At 55.0% G+C, this 14,864-nt stretch overlaps 7 protein-coding genes across 7 annotated transcripts; 3 read left to right on the forward strand and 4 right to left on the reverse strand.

Moving 5' to 3' along the window:
- Nucleotides 1-110: 110 nt before the first annotated feature.
- Nucleotides 111-2,177, forward strand: SCP_0113930 (CCA tRNA nucleotidyltransferase, mitochondrial; the record flags this gene model as incomplete). Its single annotated transcript, XM_027753616.1, has 8 exons — nt 111-239; nt 295-549; nt 602-703; nt 754-918; nt 979-1,042; nt 1,095-1,712; nt 1,774-1,874; nt 1,944-2,177. The coding sequence occupies 8 exons, from the start codon at nt 111-113 to the stop codon at nt 2,175-2,177; spliced, it is 1,668 nt and encodes a 555-aa protein (XP_027609417.1).
- A 214-nt stretch (nt 2,178-2,391) lies between these two features.
- Nucleotides 2,392-3,772, reverse strand: SCP_0113940 (hypothetical protein; the record flags this gene model as incomplete). Its single annotated transcript, XM_027753617.1, has 3 exons — nt 2,392-2,679; nt 2,732-3,630; nt 3,706-3,772. 3 exons carry the CDS (start codon nt 3,770-3,772, stop codon nt 2,392-2,394), a joined length of 1,254 nt encoding a protein of 417 aa, XP_027609418.1.
- A 1,228-nt stretch (nt 3,773-5,000) lies between these two features.
- On the reverse strand, nt 5,001-5,568 carry SCP_0113950 (hypothetical protein; the record flags this gene model as incomplete). The annotated part of the gene is made up of 4 exons (XM_027753618.1): nt 5,001-5,007; nt 5,068-5,226; nt 5,297-5,372; nt 5,460-5,568. The coding sequence occupies 4 exons, from the start codon at nt 5,566-5,568 to the stop codon at nt 5,001-5,003; spliced, it is 351 nt and encodes a 116-aa protein (XP_027609419.1).
- A 1,337-nt stretch (nt 5,569-6,905) lies between these two features.
- Nucleotides 6,906-7,208, reverse strand: SCP_0113960 (hypothetical protein; the record flags this gene model as incomplete). Its single annotated transcript, XM_027753619.1, has 1 exon — nt 6,906-7,208. One exon carries the CDS (start codon nt 7,206-7,208, stop codon nt 6,906-6,908), a length of 303 nt encoding a protein of 100 aa, XP_027609420.1.
- A 569-nt stretch (nt 7,209-7,777) lies between these two features.
- On the reverse strand, nt 7,778-10,261 carry SCP_0113970 (cAMP-dependent protein kinase catalytic subunit alpha; the record flags this gene model as incomplete). Its single annotated transcript, XM_027753620.1, has 10 exons — nt 7,778-8,164; nt 8,222-8,303; nt 8,360-8,430; nt 8,485-8,610; nt 8,666-9,037; nt 9,092-9,181; nt 9,244-9,837; nt 9,895-10,020; nt 10,080-10,130; nt 10,196-10,261. 10 exons carry the CDS (start codon nt 10,259-10,261, stop codon nt 7,778-7,780), a joined length of 1,965 nt encoding a protein of 654 aa, XP_027609421.1.
- Nucleotides 10,262-11,915: 1,654 nt separating this feature from the next.
- Nucleotides 11,916-13,796, forward strand: SCP_0113980 (hypothetical protein; the record flags this gene model as incomplete). Its single annotated transcript, XM_027753621.1, has 3 exons — nt 11,916-12,213; nt 12,305-12,566; nt 12,617-13,796. 3 exons carry the CDS (start codon nt 11,916-11,918, stop codon nt 13,794-13,796), a joined length of 1,740 nt encoding a protein of 579 aa, XP_027609422.1.
- A 432-nt stretch (nt 13,797-14,228) lies between these two features.
- Nucleotides 14,229-14,725, forward strand: SCP_0113990 (hypothetical protein; the record flags this gene model as incomplete). The annotated part of the gene is made up of 4 exons (XM_027753622.1): nt 14,229-14,357; nt 14,408-14,489; nt 14,545-14,603; nt 14,657-14,725. 4 exons carry the CDS (start codon nt 14,229-14,231, stop codon nt 14,723-14,725), a joined length of 339 nt encoding a protein of 112 aa, XP_027609423.1.
- Nucleotides 14,726-14,864: the final 139 nt, after the last annotated feature.

The following is a 14,864-nucleotide window of genomic DNA, read 5'->3' on the forward strand; positions in this document are numbered from 1 at the left end:
TTGAGCTCATGCTTAGACATTGCCGTAAGCCTTCTCTACATCGCTTTAGACAGCTGGCCTCCCATACCACACCGCGACCCTTCTGTGGCCGCGTCCCCATCCCCGAGAACATGGAGATTAAACTCACAGAAGCAGAGGATGAGCTCTGTACTCTACTTGACGAGTGTACACGCCGAATCAAGGAGAAGAAAGGTCTAGAGACTACCTGCAGGATAGCGGGAGGATGGGTTCGTGATAAGGTCAATAACCGTACCTCCTTATCTCCATACTTCATGGCTAACCAGTCGTTTATAGCTCCTCGGCCATCAGAGCCACGACATAGACATTGCACTCCAGGACATGATGGGTATGACATTTGCGGAACACTTTGTCACATACTGCAGATCTGTCAAGCATATATCCGTAAAAAATATCGCCAAAATTGAGAGCAACCCGGACCAGTCGAAACATCTGGAGACGGCCAAGACGACCGTGCTCGATCTCGAACTTGACTTTGTGAATCTGCGGAGTGAGGAGTACGCAGAGCACAGCCGCATACCTACTCAAGTAGTGAGCAAATCTTGAAAATTAAGCGACGTGCGGATTAAATATACGGTTTCAGGCATTTGGCACACCATTGCAGGATGCTTTGAGGAGAGACATCACGATCAATGCCCTTTTTTACAATGTGCACTCGAGAGTTGTTGAGGACCACACTGGAAAGGTATATATACCAACAATCTGGTGTAACAAATGTTGATGCTATTGAAGTAGGGCTTGGACGACATGCGAAGCGGTACCATCCGCACCCCCTTGCCACCGAAGGAGACCTTCTCGGATGATCCTTTGCGTGTCATCCGTTGCATCCGCTTTGCCAGTAGGTACGGATTCGACATGGTACCGGAGTTGCAGGAAGCTGCACAAGATCCCGAGATCCAAGCGAGTCGCATTGGTCTGCATTGGGGGAGCCGACTGACGTGACATCTTACCCGTATCCAGGAAGCTCTCGCATCCAAGATCAGTCGAGAACGTGTAGGCGAAGAACTCGACAAAATGATGAGGGGTACGTTTCTAAATCACTTATGCGGCAAGAGAACCTGATCATCGGCGTCCAGGCAGAGATCCTCTGCATGCTATCAAGCTCATCAAAGATCTCTCTCTTTTCTCCAGCATCTTTCACATACCCCAGAACATTGCCGTGACACTATCCGCACGACCAGCGCCCCAGGATACCGCACTAGCAGCTGCGTCGTACCTCTACGCCTTCCTGAATCCGACATTGCCAAATCTATCGTCCATCGTCCCCCTCTCGTTTCCGCCCCTTCACCATCTTCTACTTTCCGGCACAGCCTCGGAACCATCACCCATCTCGCGTCTGTATCTTGCCTGCGCGCTTACGCCATATCGCGGCGTCACATGCCTTGATTCAAAAGACAAGATCCAACTTGCTGTCGAGCCAGCCATCCGTGAGGGTCTCAAGCTCGGCGTGCAGCATCATTATCTGGATGGGATCCCAACACTCTTTGCCGCTGTGGACAAACTGGGAAATGCTGTGGTTGGCAAAGGTCATGAACAGCCTGCTGCGCAGTGGGATAGAGCTGCGATAGGTCTACTGTTGCGCGAGAAGGTAGTGCATAACCCGAACATCGGATCAACCTGGTCGATTTCGCTACTTTTCTCGCTCGTCCAAGAACTCGTGCCTCTGTGGGATATTGAAAGGGACGAATTTGACGGTGGGTCGCACATTGAGCAAAAACGCAACATCGAGGTACTTTATTAATTGTTTTGGTGCAGCGGAAGAAGCGACGAAACGCGTAATCGCATACAATGAACTTGTCGCTAGAATAGAAGAGCTGAAATTGCCAGCAGCAGTGGACGCGAAGCCGATTCTGGACGTGAGTTCTTGAGAATACTTGGTTCTTCGTGGTGGATTGTGTGCGTCGTGCTGACACATGCATCGATAGGGTCGCACAGTCATGAGGACCCTTGGAACGGCTACACCGGGTCCTTGGACTGGTGATGTGCTCTCTCGTGTGGTTGAGTGGCAGTTAAGACACCCGGAAGGGAGCACTGATGAATGTCAGAATTGGTTGATATCGGAGAAGGCGGCGGGCAGAATTAACATAGTAACTAATACATCCGGCAGCAAGCGTAAAGATGGCAGCGGAGGAAAGTCCGCGAAGAAGGCAAAGCGATGATTCGTCCAGGTGCTATATATATACTGCATATCCTTAACTCATGGCTGGTTTGAGCTATAGTAATAATGTTTATTGAGTAACAGATATCGAAGCGAAGCGAGAATAACGAAGATATAATGGAGCGAGATGGAGACGAAAGTGAAAGCCATTAAACATGGGAAGGCTATAGGTAAAGTAAAGCGAATGAGACACAGAAAACCAGCATCTCCTCGCCTTAGTTGACATCCATTGCGTCGCCGTGAGGACTGTAGTCCACCATATCTGAGTGGTCGTCACCGCCGTCAATGTGAAACTCAGGCTTGTCGATGTGGGGCTTTGAACCGTCGATGTGGGACTTGAGGCCGCGGATGTGGGACTCTAGACCCTCGATGTGGGACTGGGAGTGGCTGGTGGGAGTATCCACGAAGTGGTCGTTAACATTGTGCCCGTCACAGACAGCTTCCTGAAAATAAGTGGTAGCGAAGGCCAAAGAAAAAGCATCGGATCCCATCTGAAAATCAGCCTACTCAAAAGTGTAAGGCTTGGACCATAGAACAGAGACAGATAACACATACGTCGGGATCGTCGAGAGTCATCATCGCCATATCTTCAATGCACGTCAATCCAAAATCAGCCTGCTTGGCATATAAGGGGAGCTCGAGGTCGTCGCTGTCCGGAGTCGAAGGAAACTCAACGTCGCGGCTGTACGGAATCGAAGAGCACTCGTCCTCGCTGCCCAGATCCCAAAGAAGCTCGTCGCTGTCCGGAGTTGAAGGAAGCTCGACATCCTCACTCTCCGGAGTAGTAGGTGCAGACGGAAGAGATCGCTCAGACAACTCATGTCTGACGCGGAGAGACGCTCTGGATCTCTGGATCTCCTTCTGCTGCACAGAACCCCGTAAAGGTTGAGGAGTGCACCGCCAAGAGGGAGTGTACTCCGGATCTGAATCAACGTCGTCTCTCCTCAACTCCCTCTCGATCATTCCCACACTCTGCGAGGGCTGGGAAGCAAGCTTCTTCGCACGCAGAGTCTTGTTCGCACTGCTCTTACGGCTCGTATTGCGCTTCGCTCGCTTGTCCTTGCGAAAGGCAGGATGGTACTTGTAATCAGGATACTGAAGATAGAAAGCCTCCTTTTCGAGCTCCGCGAGCTGCCTATAGTGTGTGCGCTCCTCCTCGGAGAGAGCAAGCCAACGGGTAGCGGCGAGGCAACTAATCGCAGTATGGTGGCGTGGGGTAGTAGGATCATCCTTGATCTCCTGCCAGTGCTGGGATCGGAATATTATGAAGGAATTACGAGGTCGCGGGATGTGGTCGTCTGCCTTCTTGCGACTATGCGGAGGACGCTGAGACTCGCCAGAAGGTATCGTGCGTGGGGGTCCGCAGGGCGAACTGGACAACTCGGGGGACGAGTGATCGACAGCACCATCATCTGAACGACGCTGAACTTCGTTCAAGTCCAACGTTTCAAACTCTGGATCCAATTCGAGCAAGTGAATAAGATCGAGGTGTGGACCCACAATGGCAAATAGTGAGTGAACGAACGAACCGGGATCGTGAGGCGGTTGCCTCGAGAGACGATGCGTCCGACGAGTACCGCGAAGCGGCTTGTGCATTATAGCGGTAAGTACTAATTAACACTGAGGGGATGCCTGGGAGGGCCAGGAGAAGAGGGATGGAGGGACGGAAGGGGGAGAACTTGAGGGAGAGGAACCGCTACTAGTACGGCAGCTCCAGCTCCAGCTTTTTCTACTCCTCGGTTTTTAGGGTTCATTCTGCCACTCTTTGGTCTTGATAATAGGAAGAAAGGACATTTTCTCATGCCCTTGAAACATGAGGTGCATATGTGGCGCGGCTCCTACGCTTCGGATCTGGGTTTTAACCTACAACTACTATGACCCAATTTTCGCGGAAGCATTTTCCGCGTGCCATTACAGTCAAGAGAAATTATCTGGCAGGCTCTGAGGTGAGTTTTTCTTCCAGCAAGACCGATTGTCTAGTCACCCTGGTATGCCCTTCAAGTTGTGACTGTCGTTTGTAGCCCCAAGAATTGGGGTTGTACTCCACTTTTTTGGAAGGTTGCGGTGCAATATGATTTCCAGCATCAAAGCAGCCGACGCTCTGGGTGTACTTTCCCAGTTGAGTTCCTTTATCCTGGGTTCTCATGGCATAGGCACGGGAACATGCCGTGTTCTTCGATGTTCTAAATTCTAATGCTCCTGCTATCGAGGCATCAGACTAATTAAGACTCGCCAGTCCATCGTCACCAGTTCAATGGTCTCGGATTGTTTCACGAGAACGAGGAGATCCAAGGATTCCTTCCCCTGATCCTATATTGGAGAACAATTGCTCTGCTACCTCTGACACGTTCCTGTCGAGCAGCCACACATCATCGTTCTCGTAGTATTAAATAAACGTGTGGACCAGTCAGTCCTTCTCGTCTCGATTTCCCTACACCAATTTCCTTTCGGGGGATGCCCTGAAAGCAAGCACACCACCCTTGGACCAGGCCATGGGACCGCCACTCGACAGCAGAGTGCCTCCTGCTGTCCGACGCGCTCGCATTTCTCTGGGCAATGCGACGGCATGACTACAACCGCGCGGTTAATTTGCGGTACCATAACTTCGTCACTCATTCAATTGATCCTCAAAGAGACGGCGGCAGGTGTGGATGCAATACAAGCGCGATAAGTAGCGTATATGACATATGCATAATCTTACTTCACCGCACACTCCGGAAAAGCCATTCAGGCAGTGTCGCCGTCTCCTCCATTGTGCCTACCCCGCTCCTCCGCCTTGGCCCCGTTTTTCTGGCCCTTTCTTTCCTACGCGTCGATGCGATCATCATATCCTTGCAAAAAAGAATCGATCATCGATCCTGGCACCGGACAGTGTGACACAAGCGGCTCACCTCCTGATAGCGTCCTGTCGACCGACCCAGCTCGCCCGTGTGACAGCTTCTGCACGTCCGACCTTACCCATCTCAGACCATTTAATTTTGGAAGGTTCTGGCAACTTGAGGATCCATTCCGGAACAGGAGAGCCTGACTGGAGAAGGACGTTCGCGATTCTGGTGTGAGTGGCGGAGTCGGTATCGATTAGAATGGGCGACGAAGAGGGATCGGATTTCTACGACTTACGTTTTCAAGAATGGCGCGACCTGATCCGAGAAATACGTCACTGTCTTCTCTTTTCCACCAGCATGTCCCGTGCGACCTGGGTGAAACTCAGTGAGCGTCAGTTAATTGCACAACGGACGAACAAGGGAGAAGGTGACCGTGCCTGGCACCCTACGTCACTTACCGATCCTGTGCACGCAGATCTGCACGCCCTGCAGGAAATCATAGTTGATGACCTCCCTCACGCCCTTGAAGTCCATTCCGCGCGCCATGATGACTTCGGTACTGACCATTATCCAGCTCTCCCCGCGCCGCATCCAGGATATAGCGTCTTCGCGCTTCCTTTCCTGCTCATTCCCGCATTCAGACAGTCGACGTTCGGGACACTGCTCAGGAAGTGTTCCTCTGCGAACAATGTCGCTCGTGGTTGCGACGAGACGGAGACGAGTACAGGAGGGTTGTACGGCTGTGTTGCTGGAGAGTCGGCAGCTTGGACGAGTTATCCGCCACATACGTCAGTGATTGTGCGATGAGCGGAAGGGGTTCTCTGGGACGCAAGGCCCATCAGCAACATAGCTCGTCTCGTGGGCAATGCGAAAGCTCACTTGACATCATCCGAGTTGCACTGCGGACATCGCGCAAGCTCGGAAAAATAGAATGGATGGATCACATTCACGGGCTTGAGGTAGGCTATTTCTGGAATGATGTTTGGCGTGGAATTGCATTTCTTATACTGTTCATATGACGGCGGCAGAAATCGAGGTCCTAAAAGCGGTACCTCCCAGCCCGACGACCACCCGTATTGGATCGCGCAGCATGCCCATCGCAACTTTTTCCACGCCCGCCGGTAAGGTAGGGCTGAAAACAGCCTTTTGGATTGTAGGATGCGTACATGCAGCGATAACCTCCTCGATTTGAGACAAGAATTCCGCGTCTAGCATACGATCGGCCTTATCCAAAATTACATGTCGGACACTGAGAAACATGAGATAGATTTGCAGTGAGCCGCGGAGTCGACTTGTCCAGCTGGATGTGATCCGCTCGAAGCACCGCGACTAGACGCAGTGGCGTGTTGATAATGATATCTTGGAAGGGGCGATTGCTCATGAGCAACTGTGCATTGGTGATGCCACATGCTGGCAGGCAGGCTTACCGACTCGGTCGCGTGCGCTCTTCTCGGCGAGGGTGCTTGCGGTCGCTTTACTGAAGAGCACGATCCGCCACTTGCGTCCCTGGGTGAGCCTGAGACATTCATTATGTATCTAATACGCCAATTCGCGCGTCGGTGCGTACCCCCGCCCCCGCCTCGCTCTTCGCTCAAGACGCAGGCACCGAGAAATGAGACAACGGGCAGTAAACATGACATTCTCTTTCCCGTGCCCGTCGGATATATCGCAGCTAAATCCCGAGACTGCGGGACATGTGTTTGTGGTGCACGGACAAAGCAGAGCAAAATCGGCGTACCTCCATGCGAATCGGAATTCCGTGGGACTGAATGTCTGTTGGCCGTTCTGCGCGAGGTTTGCAAGAAGGTGGTATCGGTCCCTTAGGCATTAATGCCTGGAAGGTGTCCACATGTGCCGGCACGTTCGAGCCTTTCGTCGTGACGCGTTGCCAGGGCATGGGGGCATCATCCTCGTCCTCCCCCCTGGTCCACGTCCTCATCGTCTACACGTTGCCGTTTGGCTGACGTGCCCGCCTCACCTGCGCGAGTTGCCCCATTGCCGGAGGCCGCCGCTTTCCGCTTCACACTGGTACTGGCACTCGTGCTCCCACCCTGCGCATTCTTGAAAATATTGAGCTCCGGCGGGATCTCCGGGTCGGCTGCGCGTGCTACGCGCTTTCTCTTGTCTTCGCCGCCTCCTAATCGAACGACAGTCAGCATCGCAAACCCAGGCGCACGCAACGAGTCGCTCACTCTGAACAGCAGCATGTCGCCCTTAAACGTGTGCTTGTCGAACTTGACCCCGCCGCGCAACAGCAACTGGATGTCTGATCGATCGAACAGCACTGGCCGTTGTAATAAGGATGGAAAGTGTGTCTTGTGTCCTGTTCTCGCCGTGGTGGACTGTTCCTCGGACAGGTTTGGAATATCATCGGTCCATTACATAGGCGCCCATATGATCGAAAAATACCGGTCATGTGACTGAAACGCGGAGGATACCGCAAGATGCCGGCGGGAGCGCGTCTGAGCAGCGAGCATCTCCACGATCTACGCGCGCCGCGCATGTTTAAAAATCGGCAATGAACAACAGAAAAGTACATATTGATAAGGATAAAACAGTCAATCACAGTGGTGCAGAATCCCAGTAAGCCCTGTAGTTACTAGTAGTAGTCTAGCACGGAAGCACAACACAGCAATCACAGGTCCAAACCCCAAGAAAGCGAAACACGATAGCTCGGAGAAAGAAGAAACAGCAGATGAACAACAAAGCAGATCGACAGCACTCAAGCATTTCGGAGAGCCACACCAACACCTCATGAAAGATTCGATTCGAGCCATCACTCCAGCATGTCCATCCTGCCCGAGACCACCCGTGGCCTCACGGAAACCAAGCCGCGCCGCTTCCACCACCGTTTGACCCGTTGCACTACGTTCGGCGTAGCTGCGTCAGTGCGCCCGCTAACGAGCGTGGACAATCGCCCCAGTTTCTCGCCCGCACCCGGCTTAGCCTCTCCCGTGACAATGTTCGCAGATGCCGTTTCCTCTTTCCCACATTGCAACAAATCGTCGATGAACGGATTCGAATGTGATAGGTCGCGAGAAATATCAGAGTCGCCACCGAAGTGCTCGAGCTGCGGCGATAGCCATTGGAACCACGGGAAGGCCGACTTGGTGGGTTGAGAGAGTGAGTTGTCCCGCGCCAAGCGCTCGATATCGACGGTCCGCTGCAAAGCGCGAGAGGAATTGAGAGAGAGGAAGGGAGATGGCTGGGTGGTGTGTACCTGTTGCTTGCGGGGGTGCGCATGGTGCGCACATCCAGAGTCCGAGCGTACGGGCTCTCTACGTTCAAGAGCGGGCCAATCGCTAAAATAGTAGCCACAACTGAACGAACAAGTCTGACTCCCAAATAAGGGACTCACATCGACGCAAAGTATGGATGCTCTTTGATCTCTGGGATCGTCGCGCGGCGGCGCGGATCTTTTTCGAGCATCTGTCTCGCATTCAGCTTCAAAACAACGAAAGGGAGAATGAGAGCGCGACATACCCGCTCCAACAGATCTTGGCCGTCGGGACTGATGTCCCCATCGACATCGAAGTCAACCGGTAGCTCAGTGATGTGCCGAAATTGCTCGGCCAGCGTTTGCTTGCGGGGGTTCAGGCCAAACGGTAGCTGCACATACGGCGTCATCAGTGTTATTCAATTAGGAGATGAGAAATGGACCCACCCTGCCCATGAGCATCACATACAGGACGACGCCGGCGGCATAGATGTCCGCCTCATAGGAGTATTCGCCCTCGTTCATCTCGGGAGCCATGAACCCGGGGGTGCCGCAGAATTTTTGAGTCACGTCCTCTTCCTCCTCGTCACCAGCCAGACTGTTGCCCTCGCCGGTCTCATTACCAGCACTGGGGACGGAAGGTACGTTGCCACTCCACTCTGGGCACATCTTCCACGGGGTCTCGCTTATGGGCCGCCCGAACGCCTTCGAGATCCCGAAATCGGCGAGGACGATGTGACCGCCGTCCAGCAGGATATTCTCAGGCTTGATATCGCGGTGGATGATACGGCGGCTGTGAAGTAGACCGATTGCATGGACCTGTGCAAACCGGTCCGTGAGCAGGAGGTCTAAGACAGCGGGGTGGGAATTCACCAGTTCGGCCCCGTAGCGGAGGGCATCCGACGGGCACAGGCCCCTCTGGTTCTTGATCTTCGACCACAGATCGCCCTGAGGGCAGTACTTCTACAAATCACGACGAAACAAAATCACAATTATTCCATCGCCAAAAGCCAGCCAGCACATACCGTCAGAATAAAGAAATGATCACGATCATCAAACGACGCGAGGAGAGGGAGGACCCACGGCTCGCCCGCCAGAGCGCGCATGATGCGCTGCTCGTCAAACAGCCGCGGGTACGATTTTGTGCGCACAGCGGCCTTGCGCACGATTTTCATGCCGAGGAAGGAACCGCTGACGCGGTCCTCGACGAGGGCAACAGTGCCCTGTCCGCCCTTGCCGAGCACGCGCAGCGGCTTGAATTGCTTCACGTGCAGTCGGCGACCGATGGGATTTGGAGGGTCTGCGAGCGAGGGGGAGGGGCAAACGGGGAGCGGGGGGAGCGGTTTATCCAGTACGAGGCTAGAGACGTGGTCGGAAATCGGCGCGGGGACGGGGAAAAGGTCTGGCTGTGGTGGGAGGAGGAGCTTTGGGGTAAGTGTGCGCCCGTAGGACGAATCGTTCGATGGCAGAACAAATTCATAATTGTGATTGTCCTTCCGGAGTGAAGCTGTATCGAAGAGGGTGGAAAAAGCCGATTCGGAAACGGACGAGCTGCCAGACTCGCTATCCACGAGCTTGGCCGCCTTGCCAACTTTGAGCGACTCAACAGAGCACAGCGTCTGTGGATCGCCAGTGGTGAGTCAATTACAAGATATCAAGCGAGGTGAAGTGCGTACCATGTCACCCGTCTGGTCGAAAACTAAACGGACGTGGACGTCCACGTCGGCGAGGAAATTGTTGTGATGGGCGTCGAGCAAATTTGCAGAACTCGGGACGACCGGAGAGGGATGCAGGGACGAAACCTAATGCGCCCTCCTGCGTAGGTCAATTACTCCACGTCGGAGTCTGCTGGAAGACGTACCTCGGAGTAAGCGGGAACCAGCGGCTGGTGCTCCAAGCCAGTATTTTTGGACTATTCGCCAGGAATATATCAGCCATGCTTCCATACGTCATTCCGCCACTCATCAGCTCACTGACATCTGTTGTCTTGGATTTGCTGGTGAAGGAGGTTGAGACGCGGGCGAGGAAAGTCTTGAACCCCATAGTGGGGTGAGCGGGGAGAGGATGCGTGGAGGCCAGGCGGAGGGCGGAAGTAGAAAAGACGAGGTGTGTGGCATGAAGGGCTCATGGCTGATAAACGCGCCTTGCGATGAGGTGGTCAGAGACGTAATGGTCGCAGCGCAAGGTTTTCGTCATTATCGTTTCGATCTTGACCATCGGGTGGTAGATCGCGATGGCAAAGAACAAGCACTGGTGGACATATGACTCCAACCATGGATGTTTGCAGCAGAGTATATGCCAGAGAATGTGGTCGACTGTGGGCGCTAGGGAGCAGATAACGAAGAGGGTCACCGGGGCGAAACCTGCACGCAGACACGTGTTCTGCGAGAGGCAGCCACTGAGTGCACGGTGAACAAATGAATAAATGCGGATTTCGACTTGCATCGCTCACCCGACGTATACTACAGCATTCCGAGGTTATGCTCAGCTGGAATGGAAACTTCGAGAAACCGCGCAGGCCGTGTTCGACGGTCACCTCGCCCAGTTCAACGTAGCCTGTGTTGCGAAAATCCATGCTTGATGTAGGGAGCAGTGTGGACTTAAGGGCACCTTTGTGCCAGGTCGTGCCCTCGATAAAGCTCTCGCAGCTGTACTAATCGATCATAATACATCCTCTTGGACGAATGCTTGAGTATTAGCGCTTAGCCTTCGAACTCAGCGACAGTGAAAGCTTCCGCGCGTTATGCAGCTTGAAATGCCCGGCTCTCGGGAGTGTATCCCTTCTCTGATTTAAGCCTCCGTCATTGTGACGAGGGAATCAATGTGTCGCAGAGCATCCCTTGTAGCTATCGCGATGAATTGAGTCTGAAAGGCCCTATGACGATTTCGATATTTGCAGCTCGCTGCTGAGTTCAAAACGTTTCAGACCTTGAATCATGTCATGTGGCTGTGACGTCCTGTGACGCTACGCGTTTTGTTACGGCGTGGATGCGCCGTGCCTGCCAGCCCTTTCCATCATCTCACGCGGAAGACTTTGTAGGCAAACGCTGCTGGCCAAAGTTCGTCAGTCTCTTCTTGTTGCGCAAGCTATCGCGTCCGATGCTCGTTTCACGCCCCGCTGTCAACTCTCTGGCAACTATTGGAGGCTGCAGCCGACGGGGTCTGAACTCCATTTAAATTTGCACCTGTGCTCCGCGTGGATGTTCAACGTTCAACGTTCAAATGTCCGGATTCTAGCGACGGTTGGCAGATCTCCCACCCTGAGCACCTACCCCGAAGAACCTTGACTTCTACAGTCCTCTGTATACGGCAACTCTCCATCCCACGCGGCTGCGAACACGCGGTCCCAAAGACTGACCTCTCCCCAGGCTGTGCCCTCACCCACCGCCGTTGGACATAAAGAACGCCAGAGCGCGCACTGCACTCCCGATAAGGCATCCTACGGTGATTAGAGTGCGCTCGCTCGCTGATTGCGGTGATATACTCATGCCCATCCAGGCACACGATGACAGTCACAGCAACAGAAGCCTGTTCATCTGTCATACTTCCTCGCACATTCCCTGCCCTTGCCAGTGTGCCGAGTCTCATCAAGTCTGCCCCCCCCGGTCCCGCGGCCTGTGCGACGCTCCCACTCCCATCCTCTCGGCAAAAGTCAAAGAACTCATTCAGCTAGCTAGCGAGCCAGCACGCTAGCCTCATGCGTGCACCACGGCTACATCTCCACCTCGCTTTTTTTGGCGCGCTCCTCCGCCTGCGCGCCGCCTCCGCCGTCCTCGTAAACGTCACCGTCGACGACACCTTTGGCGACCCGCTCACTGGCGCTCAGTTCGAGTACGGCCCCGAGGACGCATGGAGCGCCGGCCAGAACTGCAGCGATTGCCTTGCGCATCCGGACGCGTACGATGCGTTCCTCGGCTCCTGGCACGACGGGACGTTCCTCCCCACCTCACTCGGCGGGACTGGCGTGCCTCTGACGGCATCTGTGGAGTTTAATGGTCAGTCTCCGCATTCAATATACAATACTCGCCTCGGCGCTCTGTAGTGTGGTATGCCGTTATTTCGTTGACACTTGTTCTGGCGTTGCAGGCTCAGCGCTGTACGTCTTCTGTATCGTCCCTCAGTCCGCAATGGACTTCGATGGGAATACGCTCGTATCGTTCCTCATCGACGACGAGCCCTTGGGCAAGTTCGTCAATTACCCGCCGAGCATGAGTGATGCGTTCGACTACAGCGTCCCTGTGTACGCCAATGACTCGATTGTGCCCGGCCTGCATACTTTCACGCTTGTGAACGGATATGCGGACGCATCAACACAGTCGCTCGCACTCCTCGACTACATCGTCTACACGTTAGTGTTCGACTTGCTGTCCCATGTTGTGTACTCATTTAGACCTTCAGACGGGACGACGGCACCAACGATACTAAAGATTCGGCCTCCCAAACTTCGTCATCCCCAAGTGCGCCCTCCACTAGTGGACCCACCATCTCTGCAAGCATCTTCAGCTCGCCCACCGCGCACACATCCACGTCCACGCTCTCCCCGCACACGCGCGTGGTCGCGATCCTCGTCTCGACCATCGGCGGGGCGTTCTTCATCGCGCTCCTCGCCGCGCTGGTGCTTTTCCTGCGCCGGCGGCACGCGTATGCCGTCTGCGCGCGCGACGATGCAGACCGCGCACCACCCCCGCCACCGATCGACGAGGACCCGGCCTTGAGCGGGTGGGCGGTCGGCACGTGGGCCAGGGACAGCAGCGTCGCGTCCGTGCACTCGCAGCGCGCGTGGCCCTGGCAGCGGTTCTTCGGCGGGAGGACTGCAGCTGAGAGTGCTGGGACTGGGAGTGGGAGTGGGAGGGGAGAGCACGAGGTGGAGCTGCCCGCGGCGCGGGGCACGACGGAGGGCGGGTCGTTCATCCTGCCGCTGAGGCGCACTGCCGCGTACTCGTCGCCCGCGGTGTCTGCGTCGCTCATGCTTTCGGTCCAGCCCTCGATGTACCCCGTGCAGTCGACACCGGGCGCTGGACCGTCAAAACCAAAACCTCGTCCACGCTCGCTCGACGCGCGACCGCCGCAGCTGGAGCGGATCCTGAGGCACTCACCGCTGCGGTTGCACATCCCAACCGCAGGCGGAAGCATCTTCATCGAAAGTGAGCTGCTCTCGCCCCAGTCCGAGGCCGTGATCTGCGCACGCGCACACCCGCCAGAAGGGATGGCCCACACAGATAATTCAAACAACGCGGTGCACTCTCCGGGAGATGTGGCGCGGTCACCTCTGGGGACGGTCCACTCCCTCGTGGACACGGTGCAGTCCCCGCAGACGGTGTACCTCCCCGCGCGCGCGGACAGCGTGAAGACGATCCTGAGCCTGGCAGGTGCGAGGCAGAAGCCGCCCCAGCCAGCCGTACCGCCGCTCCCACCACTGCTCGAGGGGTGGGTGGGCGGCATCAACATGGAGGCTGCGGTGGTACGAAGAAGAGAGCGTGTGCGGGAGGACCGAGAGACAACGGAAAAAATGCGATGTCGACGGATGGCGCGGTTCTTTACCATCGGGGCGGAGTGTCATAAGGGTGGTGCGACGTAGTGAGGCCGACAGAGAGAGTAGTGCCATATCTTGTATCCATGCGTATGTATATTTCTCTGATGTTGTCATTTCCATAGAGGCCAGATTTGCATTCTTGTATTTTGGACACTCACAGTATTTTTATTTCTATTCACTACACGATTGCTGCAATGTGACTTACCTTTTCGTGCATTCGCTTTCCGGAATATGAGAGATGGTCCGTGCGCATCCCGCTGGCGGTGGCGGCCTCGAAGCGTCGGGACGGAGCGCGTCAGACACGTGGACACGATCGGCGGTGACGATGACATCATCTGCAGCCACCACGCTCACACCTCCGCCGCGCTACGTCATGGTCATCAAGCCCCTAGCCAGCATTTAGTCTCCAGCTTGTCCCCGCCGGAGCTGCATACAACCACAACCACAACCACCATCATTATCGACACGACGACCACGATGTCCATGATCCGCACCGCACTCGCATCTACTTGCCGCGCAGCAGTGATCACCCCTGCTCGCACGTTCCACTCGTCCCCTGCAGCGCAGAAGACCGTCACAGAGAAGGTCGGAGAGGTCGCCGAAAAGGTGCGCACTCCATTCACGCACTGTGGGGACGCTGATGACACGCGTCGCAGGTGAACAAAACTGTCGGTCGGGGTCTAGCGTCTGCCATCGAGAAGGGCGAGAAGGCGACAGAGGCAACGAAGCATACGTTTGGTCCGTATGGATAGGACAACGGCTTACCTGGTTGTGCTGATACGTCGTCCTCTAGGCTCAACGAAACAGAAGGCAAAAGAGGCTTCCGAGGTAGCTGGCCAGAAGGCCAACCAGGTGAGTAACCCCGAGCTCCCTCGACCTACTCGCCACACTGACCAGCCTACAAGACCGCTGCAGGCGCACGCGAGGGTGCATCAGACCTCAAGCGCGACGTCGAGAAGGAAGCGCGCAAGTAGTTGACCGCGGACTCGCTTGCGTTACCACTTCCAATGTAGCATATATTCGCGATGTTTATCCTCCCACCGCTCTGCACGTCTTTTTCATCTTTTCATCATCAGAGAATCCCTTTTAAGGCAGCGTTTATTAGTGACATAC

Source organism: Sparassis crispa (assembly GCF_003851025.1).
Source record: "Sparassis crispa DNA, contig_000000F, whole genome shotgun sequence".
Lineage (NCBI taxonomy): Eukaryota > Fungi > Basidiomycota > Agaricomycetes > Polyporales > Sparassidaceae > Sparassis > Sparassis crispa.